The sequence below is a fragment of the Sturnus vulgaris genome, chromosome 10 (genome assembly GCF_052056855.1).
Source record: "Sturnus vulgaris isolate bStuVul1 chromosome 10, bStuVul1.hap1, whole genome shotgun sequence".
NCBI classification, from domain to species: Eukaryota; Metazoa; Chordata; class Aves; order Passeriformes; family Sturnidae; genus Sturnus; species Sturnus vulgaris.
In genome coordinates this window covers 10,498,919-10,510,971 of record NC_142252.1, presented here as the reverse complement: position 1 = coordinate 10,510,971, position 12,053 = coordinate 10,498,919, and the positions used below count along the sequence as shown (strand labels likewise).

At 38.6% G+C, this 12,053-nt stretch overlaps 1 protein-coding gene across 5 annotated transcripts in view; it reads left to right on the top strand.

Annotated features, from left to right (window-relative positions):
- Positions 1-12,053, top strand: part of TRIP12 (thyroid hormone receptor interactor 12) — a 78,301-nt gene that overhangs the window by 28,509 nt on the left and 37,739 nt on the right. For 3 of the 5 annotated variants that reach the window (XM_088170764.1, XM_014877867.2, XM_014877866.2), the window contains exons 3-4: positions 5,421-5,546; positions 6,496-7,295. In XM_088170764.1, coding sequence (XP_088026890.1) covers positions 5,421-5,546; positions 6,496-7,295 — 926 coding nt within the window. The remainder of the gene's footprint in view (positions 1-5,420; positions 5,547-6,495; positions 7,296-12,053) is intronic. The other 2 variants (XM_088170765.1, XM_014877871.2) reach the window with 1 other exon arrangement.

Below are 12,053 nucleotides of genomic sequence, written 5' to 3'. Positions count from 1 at the left end.
GGTTACTTCACTTTGGTCATAGATATGCAATCATAACCCTTCCAGCAAGGACAGGTTTCGATACTGCCTGAACTTGTGTACTTGATTGCATTTCTGCTTTGTATAAATAGCTTTCTCAGTGCTGGACATGCAATAGCTTTTTTTCTTCAAGCTTTTTTGTGGCTGAGCTGCGTGCATTTTCAAAATACAAATTAAGTGACACGAAAGCCTGGAGAGTTTATGCAGTTTGTCACTCCTAATTTCAGACTTGGATTTGAAGGCCGTAATCCAAGGTAAGGTGTGGTATGGCCAGATGGCATTGTAATAACCTTAGAGTTGTCTCGATCTTTTATGCTCTGGCTGGGTGAGTGAATGTAAGAGACTTTGGTTGATAAAGATGTCAAGAGAGAGGGAGATGATAGTGCTGCCAAGCTGAGGTGCTAATGTATTTCTTTCTATAATCTTTGACACTTCGACAGCTTAAAGGTATTTTGTTAAAGCTCTGCCAGTTTAACGAGCTGCTGCTGTTCACTTGTATGAAGACCTTGGAAATTCCAAACTTCTCTCTGGTCTGTTCTAAATGCAGAATCTCCCTCCTGTTACGTGGAGTATTGACAGACTGGCTTAACCTGGAAGCAGCAATGCAAACCCATTTTCCTCTAGACTGGGCTTGTTTGATGTCCCCATAACATCAATACTTGAGTCACAGTGAGCAGGGGATGCCTAATAGGAGCTTTGAGAGCTCGATTTTGGGGTGCATTGTTTAAAGGTACAAACAATGATGCTAGGCTCAAGGAAGTGTAGAAAGACACATGCTGTTTATTTGCAGTTTGTGCTGCACCAGCGATGTGGGCTTTTCCCTCCAAGAAAGAGGGAGTCTGTATTTGAAAAGGGGTATATGAACTGGTGGTGGTGTCATTCCCTCCCTATGTATGCATGTAAGCAAATTGTGAACTTGGAGTAATGTGATTGTTCACTTTCTGTTGTCAGTAGTGATGTTACAATAACTGTGCTTTGGATGAATTTCAGCTCTTGTAGGTATTACAGTTCTTACTGGTTTTACTACCATTTTGAAAAGTATTTAGAATTACTATTACACGATGGCGCCTTTATAATGGTACAGCATGAACCCTCTCTGAAGTGTGTCTTGGAGCACTCTCTACTGAAGGGTGACTCTTTGCAGGTGTTTAGGGAAGCAATAATGATGCTAAAGTTTCCCTTTGCAGCAGTAAACTGAAGCAGATGCGTTAATGAAGCTTTCTTTTCATAGGGGTAGGAGGAGGGGGTGGAAGGTACTTACTGTCATTTTCTTAACTGTATTAACACACATTGTTACCATGTGTATTGAAGAATTGTGCCCTCCTGGCTGGGTTCCCAGTGATGCCATAGGATTTACTTTGAATGGGAGCAATTTGGAAGTGGTATTGTGAGGCACACAATAAGATCTTTTCTGGACATGGAGCAGTTGATTGTTCCTTTCAGCTGTGAGCAGTGTTTCACTGTGTTGGTATAGAGTCATGGAAGTGGTCCCATGTACTAGAACTTTTTTTTTGCCAGTGCTGCAAAAATTACTATTTTTTTATTAGTGGCATTAAATGACAGTATCTTTTTGCATATTGTTAGTCTTAGGGAATCTTTAGGAGTAGTATTTAAGTAGCATATCACTTTGGCATAAATGACTGCAATGCTGTTGTTCTATATGAAAGTAGGATACTTTATAAGCTAATTTTAATGTTTTGGAATAAAATATTTACATGTTTTTATGTATTAGGAATGGAAGGCTAAATGGTAAATGAGATCCTTGTTGGCTGTGTGTAGGACTTTGATATAAGCAGAGTGTTTTTGTCAGTTATATTGCTTCTGCTCTAAACAGGATTTGTTTTTTTGACCAGCCTTGGTGATATGTTAACTGATAAGAACTTACCTGAGACCTGTGAAAAACTAAATGTGATATTTGAGTTGGTGGGGAAGACATTTGGAGTATTTATGAGGAGAGAAAGGTGTTTTTCCACAGCTTTTTTCATCTGTGCTATCCCTTTTTACTTAATCTCATTTTTGACAGAAGTAAAAGGATAGTTATTGCAGACTTTGTTTGGAAGTATTTAATAGCTCACTCTCAGCTGCTGAGGAACATGACTAAGATTAAACACTTGGTTTATTAACTGACTTCAAAAGGTGTTTTGGTGTTTTTTTTTTTGTTTTTTTTTTCACATGCACAGAGTAACTCTCTGAGAACAGGTTCTAGTTGGTTCTTTATTATGGTTTTGCTCAGGGCTGGCATTTTCCACCATATTGTTTATATAACACAGCAAGCTAAATGGTGATTAGCTTGTCAACTTGTGTGTGTTACTCTAAACTTGAGTGTCTGCCTGTGAATTAAAATGTGTATCAGCAGACAGCTTTGCACAGTTGAATGAAGCCTTGGAGTTTTTTGTGAAACTGTCTTTAAGTTTGGGGAGGGAAGGAAAACAAAATACCCCTACAAAACACAACTTGAAGGTGCAGCAGGAGCTCAGTCTTTCTGGAGCTGCCCCTGAGAGAGGAAATGGATGAATGCAAGCTCATAAATACTTAGCTCATCATTTTTTGCCATTAATGGGGAACTTAGTCTCTCAAAACACTTGTTGCTGGAATGATGATTCTTAATGAATGATACATTAATGGAAAAGACTGAAGAACTTGTAATGGCGAGTTACAAGTGAAAAGCCTTGGATTGTAGACAGAAGTATAAGTAGCTTACAACCTTAAAATCAGCCTTCCAGCTGTGCATCTATCTTTTATAGCACTTGATTGCTCTGCAAGCATTGCTTATTCTGAGCTTTACAGACTATTCTAACTACCTTTATGTGAGTTAACATTTTAAGGAGACCTTAAGTAAGCTCACAACTTAAAATATAAATTGGGACAATGGTACTTGTTGGTATATACTTAAAGTTTTTACCTTAATCCTGTAATCAAATCCTCAGTGTTCTTGTATAAACCTGAGAGGGGAGTTCATGTCACGTTCCTGTTGACTGACATGCTGCTGCATGCACAGTTGCTATTGTATTGTGGATCTTCTGTTTGCAGTATATGCAAGGTGAATGATTTAACTCAGACTGAGAAGCGAGGGCACAGTAGGGGTTTTAGAATAAAATAAAAAAATAATTTTCCTCAGTTGTGATGTTTCTAGAGTAACCTTTCTGCTTAAGCTTGATGGATAAAGAAAGCAAAGCAAATGCTAATACTCTGCATGTATCATGATCCCTAGGATATGGCTGTAGCTTTAATAGTCCACACAAATTGGACATTGGTATGAAAGTGTATTTGTAAAACTTGTAAGAATTGGGTTTAAATGTGAAAGGGGAGGGGCCAGAAACAAGTGGAAACTCTTCAGTGCATGTTTTGCATCTATTGTTTTAGTAGTATTTTAGTTGAAAAGTTCCTTCAGTTATTGTGTTTTGTGGCTATCTAAAGCAAAACAAAAATCTTTACAGGGAAGTAACCTTTTAAAATGTACTTCAGAATAAATGAACCCTGATCAGTTTAGCTTACATAAAACTTGAGACTCCTGCCAAGTATAAATGATATAATAATGTCTGTTACTCCCATAATAAAAATATTTTGTGGGGAAAATTAAATTTCATGCCTTAAATCTTTTATTGGGAAAAGGAAAATCCAAACACTCAAGATTTAGGTGAAACTTTCCCAAGTTTACCTTGATGGAGTTTGCTCCAGTTTATAATCTGACTGTTTTATTTCACTTGCTTTTGATAGTAAACAATATTTCTTACAGTATGATAAATAATTACTGAAAAATTAATTACTGGAGTATGGAGAAGATACTATTAATTTAATCTTTTCAGACTGTCACACTTTTAGATGGGGCACAGAAAGTGTTGAATATATACTGTCTATGTGCATTCATCTGAGTAACTGCCTAAATGAGAATAATTCAGAAGAAAGCAGAAGAAAGTTATCAAGAAAAAAAGTCATATTACTGAAGTTTTACTGTTTTGACTCTAAGCAAATTAGCATTTGGTTATCATCTGATGGTTAGACTTGGTACTTGTTTTCTACTGAGATTCAAGTATGTGTTGAAATCCTGAAGAGGATGGGAAGCTTTCTGGTCAGTAGTGTGCTTAGCTCTGCCTTTACTACTAGACATCTGGCATTTCATTGGAAGAAGCTATTTTAAAGCCTGTGGAACTCTTACCACTTCTACTTGTCTTTTGGCCTAAACTTCGTGATATTTATTTACTTAAATGGAAAGTCCACATTCCTCCCCATCCTCCATGGATGTTTGCAGACCTCAGCTTGAAGGCTATCTAGGTCTGGGTTAATAGCATTTGACCATGTAATCAGCAGTTCTTCAACTCTGAAATATTGCTTCTTTCAGCATAAATACTAGACTAGTTTGAAGTTTTTCCAAGGTTAGTGGTTCTTAGGGCTTCTGTATAAGTAGGATATGTGCAGCAGAGTTTTCCTGGTACCAGCTGAGTCCAAAGTGCATTTTATCCAGGCAAGTGAGATGTCTCTTGCCTTAGCAATTATTTATACTGTCCTGTTTTAAATGCTGATGAGCCCTCTCTTCTGAGTCTTGCAGGTGGTAATTCTGAGTGGGTTTCAAAGTAAATGTGGAATATATGAAGATGTAACTTAAGTCTTAAATTTTATCCATGATGTATACTATTATCTTTGTCCTTCAGTCAGAGCTCATACAATAAACCATTGTTTTCATGCAGCTGAAAGCTGCTTAGAAGACCTCTTACAGCTTATCTATTTGAAACTTGTTCCTGTCTCTGACATCACAAGTATCCTGTCTCATTTGACTGCCTTCATTGGTGGTGTGCATTTCTTCATTACTCTTGCTTCAGTTGTTAACAAACAGCTCTCAATCTTTTGAACAGGTAGATCTTGCAGCCAGAAAATAACTGGTATGGTTGAGCTTTCCTACCAAGTGGAACTGGCTGCATTCCCATTCTGAGCACTTAAATTTTATTTTTTTTTAACTGAGGAGCAAAGATGTAAATAATCATCACTGTATGAAGTCCTAATGCCTGGAATCTGGAAGTAGATGTGTATATATCTATTTTTGAGAAGAGATCTTTGACAGATGCTCTAGTCTTGTGCTTTACTGTGCTAGCTTAATGCTTAAGTGAATAATTCAGTACTCATGCACACTAGAAAGATCTGAACGTATCTGCAAAACTCAGATGTAAGAAGATGTTTTATTCATTTAAAATGACTAATTGTGTGCTCTGCAAAACAGTTACACTAGTAGTGATTTGTAACTGCATCAGGTGGTTCTTTTGAAATGCTGCTTTATTGTTAGGAGCTGATATGGAAAAACTTGTAGCTGTAAATTTATATGTGTAAATGCTCCAAAAATAGTATTCCTACAGGTCTGTATCTGTATCTTGGAATCCTGATAGCTTTCTGTTTTGACTTTCTGCTGACAGGTCACATTTAGGGCAGGCAAAACATAAGGCACATAGCCCTCCTGAGAGTAGAAAATCTATTTCAAAGACACCCAAAGTGCAGTCTAATACTACTTCTGAACAGTCCAAGGGACACTTTTCTAAAAGGTAATTGTGCTTCATATTCATATATTAACCAGTGTTATCTGCACTTCAAAAATCTGTGTAATTATTGAGTTATACTGAGTTCTAATAAGACATATGACTAATGGATTTTTAACTAATCTAGGTATTGCATTCACTGGATATATTTCAATATTTCCAATTCTGTTTGTTTTTTTCTTTTTCTAATTCACCAATTAAGAGCATTCCATCAGTGATGGGGAGGAAATTATTTCTGCATAACTAGTCCTGGAATACTTGCAAGGTCTTTCTCCCCTTCATCTGCCTCATGTTGGGGGAAGATTGCCCAAGGAGTTTAGAGCAATGTCCAATATGAATTGAAATGTGCAATAATCTAAAGTAGGCCTGTGTTCCGGGTAATGATGTTGGTATTGCTTGTCTGCTCTTTGTATGCTTCTGCTATATACACACTGGAACAGTTTTTTATCACATAGAAGAGAATTTTGCCATTTTTGTATGTGATTCACTACATCAATTTAAAGATTGAGAAACTATCCTTTCTTTAAGAGCCTTTCTTGAATGAGAATCCAGTTATGACTAGTTATGCATTACTGAACACTCCTTACTCTCTTGTGGAACTTATATTCTCAAACATTCAGTTAATACCTTCATGGCTTGATTTTTTTATTTTTTTTGTTTGTTTGTTTTTAATCAGTTTGGCATATATATAAAAGTAAAATCTATTCAAGTTTAGCTTCCTTTTTGAAGAAGTGGTGTATTGTGCTTTTATTTTGCAATCTACTTAGGTTTTGTGCTAGCAAATATGTGTGATATGACTGTTCTCATACAAGCATGTGGGGGTGTTTGCTTCAATGTCAACGGTGTTTCTTACATGCAGCACTATTAAAGAATTATGACATTTCTAATGCAAAATTCTTACAGCTGTGAGGCTTCTTGAGTTCAACTCTAATGCTGTTCCTGCTTACTTCTACAGAGGCTGTAGTTCATCTGCTGTTTTAATACCACAACAAGAAGATCCAGAGAGTGTCAATACAACAGAAAAGCAAAAAACGGGGCAAGTGCCTAAGAAAGACAGTTCTCGAGGAGTTAAACGCAGTGCTAGTCCAGATTACAGGAGGACCAATTCTCCTAGCTCTGCTAAAAAACCCAAAGCACTTCAACACACTGAAACTTCCTCAGAAACTAACAAGCCACATACTAAATCTAAGAGAAGACACTCAGACCAAGAGCAGCCCAAGTCTACACAATTGCCATCAACAAGCAAGGCTCACACCAGAAAGGGTGGAGCTGCTGGTAGCTCCAGAAGTCAGAAAAGGAAAAGGACAGAGAATCTGTCTTGTATAAAGAGTGGGTCATCAGTTGAATCAACTGGCACTGAAGAAAAGTCAGCAAAAGTCTCCAAGCTGGCTTCAAAATCGGTGACCTCAGCCAAAGCTGGGTGTGGCACCATCACCGATTCTTCTTCTTCAGCTTCCACCTCCTCCTCCTCTTCTGCTGTTGCCTCTGCTTCTTCTACTGTTCCTCAGGGTGCCAGAGTGAAACAGGGAAAGGACCAGAGTAAGGCTAGACGTTCCCGTTCTGCATCCAGCCCCAGTCCAAGAAGGAGTAGCAGGGACAAAGAACCAAGTAAAACAGGTGGCTCTTCAAAGTTTGACTGGGCTGCTCGATTCAGCCCCAAAGTCAGTCTCCCTAAAACAAAACTGTCTCTACCAGGCTCTTCCAAGTCGGAGACATCAAAACCTGGACCTTCAGGACTACAGGCTAAGCTAGCAAGTAAGTTGTTCTTTTCTGGGAGAATAAACACATATTTTAAAATCCAGTCTTCTAAACAAATACTTCTGTTTTTTTCAAGTTGCTTGTGATCTTTCTAGAAAAATTAACTTCTAGTATGTTCTGCTGAGTTAAGTAAGGCTATGACTGAAACTGTTTACAGCTAAAGCAGATGATTTAAGTTCAGTCAGTGTTCTGTAAATTTCAAGTGCTTGTGTGTCTAACAAATCGGTTTAAAAAATAAAATACATACAAAATAATTAAAAGGTGTGATGGGGGCATATATGTTATAAAATACTCTTGATTATATTCTTTCTGTCAGATTTTTATTCCCCCTCATTTTCTTAAGTCTTCTTTTCTGAAGTGGGAATGATAAACGTTGGAAAACAAATAGACCATATGTGGTTTCTTCTTTCAAACTTACTTTCCTGATTCTTCCTTGTGGTGAGAATCTGATCTATAAGAAGGGTAGTCTTGTAAACCTGGTGTACATAGTGCTGAGGGTATTAGTCACCTTATCTTCCAAGTCGTTCTTACAAAGTATGGCTTCTTTCTGGTGCTGAGTTTGAATAGCAGCTACTGCTCCTGAACGTGGTCACTGAGAAATGTAGGCCATTTCCAAGCAGAGCACCTGCTTGCTAGTATGCAGATATGCTTGTAGCTCTGTCTTGAACAATTTTTTAAAATGTGTTTTGCTGCCTTTTTGTACAGAATGATTTATTTACTGCATGTAATCTCTAAAACTTGATGTAAGAGGTTAGATTCCTCAACTTTGCTTACTGTTGTTCCTTTACTTAGGCATGATCACAAGTAGCTTGTCCCATCTGGAACATTTCCATAGCTTATACTAATGCTGGAAATAGGTGAAATAATCAAAAGCAACTGGGTGTCTTTCTGTATAATCAACATGGGTCAATTGAATTTAATAGGTGTGTTTTGGCTAACATGCATGACTGGAATATTGATTCTGGAATTACCTAATGTAACAGAAGAATGGCATTTGGAAAGGAAAGACAAATTACTTGCTTTACAGCAAAGTTGCCTTTTTTCCTACCTGCTCTGTGAGTCGAAGCTAGCAGATGATGAATTCCAGAATCAAAACTCTGAATTTTCATGGGGTGGAAGGAGAGGGAAGTGAGTATAAGCCAGGGAACAATGGGAATGACCAACAAAATCTGAGATAAGTCGGGCTCCAGGCAATGAAGAAAGGCAACAGGGAAGGAGAAAGAATTTACCTCCAACAAGTGAACACGAAGATGAAGGCAGAGAGTAATTCTTGTGATGTTACAAAATTTCTTGAAGGATTGAGAAGGTGGAAGGGTGGAATAGCACATTGTAAAGTGCTGTGTGTGTATATGTGTTGTGTACCCTGAAAAACAGCATGGAGAATGTGAGTCTAAACTGTTAGTGCCAGGACTGAACTGAGAAAGATACTTTAACTTTCAGGTCATAGAAAAGCTAAAGGTCTTTTGCTAGAAGATAAGATGCTCAAGTATATGTGACAAAACCAAGTTGGTAGGAGCTGTAGGCGTGTATGAAATGTCACTGCTAAGAGGGACAAAGCATGGTAAGAGATGTTTCTACATGTGATAGAGAGCAAAGTTATATTCTATAGATCTCATTTCAATATGAGGGAGGGGAAAAGTACTAACAGGTGATGTTAGGAAGTCTAAAATGTCTAATGCCTCTTTACAATAGATTACAGCAAAACTTTTTCCAGTAAATATCATTGATCACCAAATATCACTATGAGAGCCCGGCCTAGAACAGAAGTCTTAAATTATATTTTCAGTCTCAGCTTTTCTAATAGTGCTCTCAGACAAGGGGTTGAGGTCATCTTGGAATCAATAATATCTACTGTTAGCTTAGTCTTTTAAAAAAGAGAAAGCTTGTGTGACATACACTTACAAACTGTTCAGACAAATCTGAAATATTTTAACAAAACACACATTTTGCATAATGCTGAGAAGTGTCATGAAAATACGAAGAAAATAAACCACCAGGGTAGGTCTTTGAGAAAGAATGGGTAAGTTCAAATTTGTTTTCTGTAGCAGACCAGTAGCCTTAGAGGATAAGGGAGCAGAAGAAAGTGATGGCTCACACAAATATTAACACCCTGGGGCTTTCTAAAGCAGGAAGGCAGAGTGATCTAAATGAAATTGAGGTGTACACTCTTCTACCTGGAAACAAGTCCTTAGGAGTCATAGTAATTTTATTTAGAAACTAAAATCTTAAACTTGGTAGCCTTTTATAGGAGTATATATTATAAAATACATTTGGAGAAGTCTGAAATAGGGCTTATAGAATTAGTGGGAGATAAACAAAACGGCAAACATTACTGCAAAACTTCAGGAAAATGATAGGTGGAAGTGGTTCTAGGAAAACAAGCGGGAGGAGAAGGGGGTATTATTCAGGCTAACATAAAATCATAGAATGGTTTGGTTGAAAGGGAACTTAGATCATCTCATTCCAAACCCTCTGCCTCAGGCAAGGCTGCCTTTCACTACACCAGGTTCTCAAAGCCCCATCTGGTCAGTCATGTCTGTATAAATGCAGTGCTGTTCCCTTCTGGAGATGATGCAGTCCTGAGGAGTACAATAATCATTGTTGGGGGTTGTGATCTTTGAATGAAAAATAAGAGCAGCTGATCTGACTTACTCTACTGAAGAGAAGAATGAATGAGGAAAAGCATGGCTGCCATCTTTGCAGAAGTTATTCACGTGCTGGAGGAGAATGAGGAGAACACCCTGAGGTTTCTTGTCCAGTCCTCCTGAGTAGCTAAATAGGTGTTAAATCCAGCCCAGGTGACTTTCAGAATGTTAAGCTCTATGCAGCAGTCTCTATAACAGAGCAGTGACATCACTGAATAGCAACTAAAGAATATGCTGGAATAATAAAAACAGGCTAGACTAAAGTTCTTCACATCTACTTGATTAGTTGAATATTTCTTCACAGGGGAAAGGGTGAAGAGAGGAAGAAATCAAGTTTCTCATTTTGTTCTCATGATTTGAGTATTTTCACATCCCTTTTAGGCCATATCTGTTGCAGGGGCTTTTTAAGTGTTGCAAGTCAGGTCATGTTACTGATTATATAACAATATAAAATCATGCTTAATTACGTTTCCATTACTGGGGAAATCTTTGCTGTCCTTTGTATTATCTTGTGGCTCTTAAGTAGCAAGTGGCAATGGTGGCTGGGACAGTGCTGAGAGTGGGATGACTTAGGATAGATGTCCCTGCCTGGGAAGTCTACTTGGAGGTTTGGGGGATTAGGGAGGTTATTGGTGTATGCACTGAAAAGCCATGTGGAAATAGAGGTGGAGTGTGAATAGTGTATAACTGCTGGCTTAGAGAGATTTGGCAGAGATGAGGGAGAAAAGAGTCAGAAAATAGCTCTGAGTTAGTTTATTTGGGATTGTGGGTGCAGTGCTGGCTTGGGTGATGGTAGTTAGAGACGTGGGATTGAGGCAGTAAGATGGCTAGCTTGGAGATATTTTGTTTAGTTGTGGTGATAGGCTGTGTGGGGCTTTAATAGGAGCTGGGGATGTCTGCGTTGGTACTGAGGGAGGGTAATAGTGGGATATTAGAATGACACGAGCCTCTCTTTCCTTCCCCTGCTACAGCTCTTTTTACCCTATCTCTCTAATTAGTGAGAAGAGCAGCTTCACACACAAGCCAATCTGGAGTCTAAAATTCTAGTCCTAACAAGTAAATCACTCCTGATTGCCTTTCTGAACTGCAGATGAAGGGCGTTCTAGGTTATGAACTGTGAAAGTTTGTCTAACTTTGTTTTGACTTGGGTAATACATTCAGACTTAATAAGTGATTGCACTACAGCTGCATTCAAAACGTTTTTTTGCACAACAAAATCTTCCTTAAAAATGCTGACAAATAAGCACACTTAAATGTGAAGTTAAGATTTTTTAGGTTGATTTGTTAGGCTGTGCTATTTCAGGTTTAGCCTGTTTGAATGTATTTTCCTTCTGACTCATAAACATGAGTGCTTGGCATGCAAAATAGGATGATGTCAGGGCATAAGCAATATATGTCTGCCATAAGAAAGAAAGCGTGTGCTTCTCCTTTAATTCTGAAATTTGCTTCTGAAGTTTTTGCAGGTGCAAATAAAATGCTTAAGCCTGATTTTCTTTGAGGGGTTTGGGTTAGAGATCATTTAGGTAAACTTGACACCTACAAATCTCTGGGTCCTGATGGGATGCACCTAGAAGTGTTGAGGGAGCTGGCAGATGTTACTGCTGAGCCACTCTATCATCTTTGAAAGGTCATGAAGAACAGCAGAGATGCCTGAGGAAAGCCAGTGTCTGTTCAGAAAGGGCAAGGAAGAGGACCCAGGGAACTACAGGCTGGTCAGTCTCACCTCCATCCCTGGAAAGATGATGGAGGAACTTACCCTGCATTGTTACCTCTAAGCACGTGAAGTGAAAAGTGTGAGTAATAGTCAGCATTCACTGAGGGGAAATAATGCTCTTCTAGGCTGATAGTCTGCTGTGATGGAATGGCTGGCTGAGTAGATGAGGGGAGAACAGATGATGTTGTATGTCTTGACTTCAGCAAGGCTTTTGTCTCTGTCTCCTGTAGCATCCTTGTAGCTCAGGAAGTGTGGGTGAGGTGAATGTCAGTGAACTGGGTTGAGAACTGACTGAATGGCAGAGTTCAGAGGTTGTTACCAGCACCACCGTGCCCGATTTGGAGGCCTGTACCTGGCAGAGTTGCCCAGCAGTCAATATTGGGCTCAGTCCTTTTC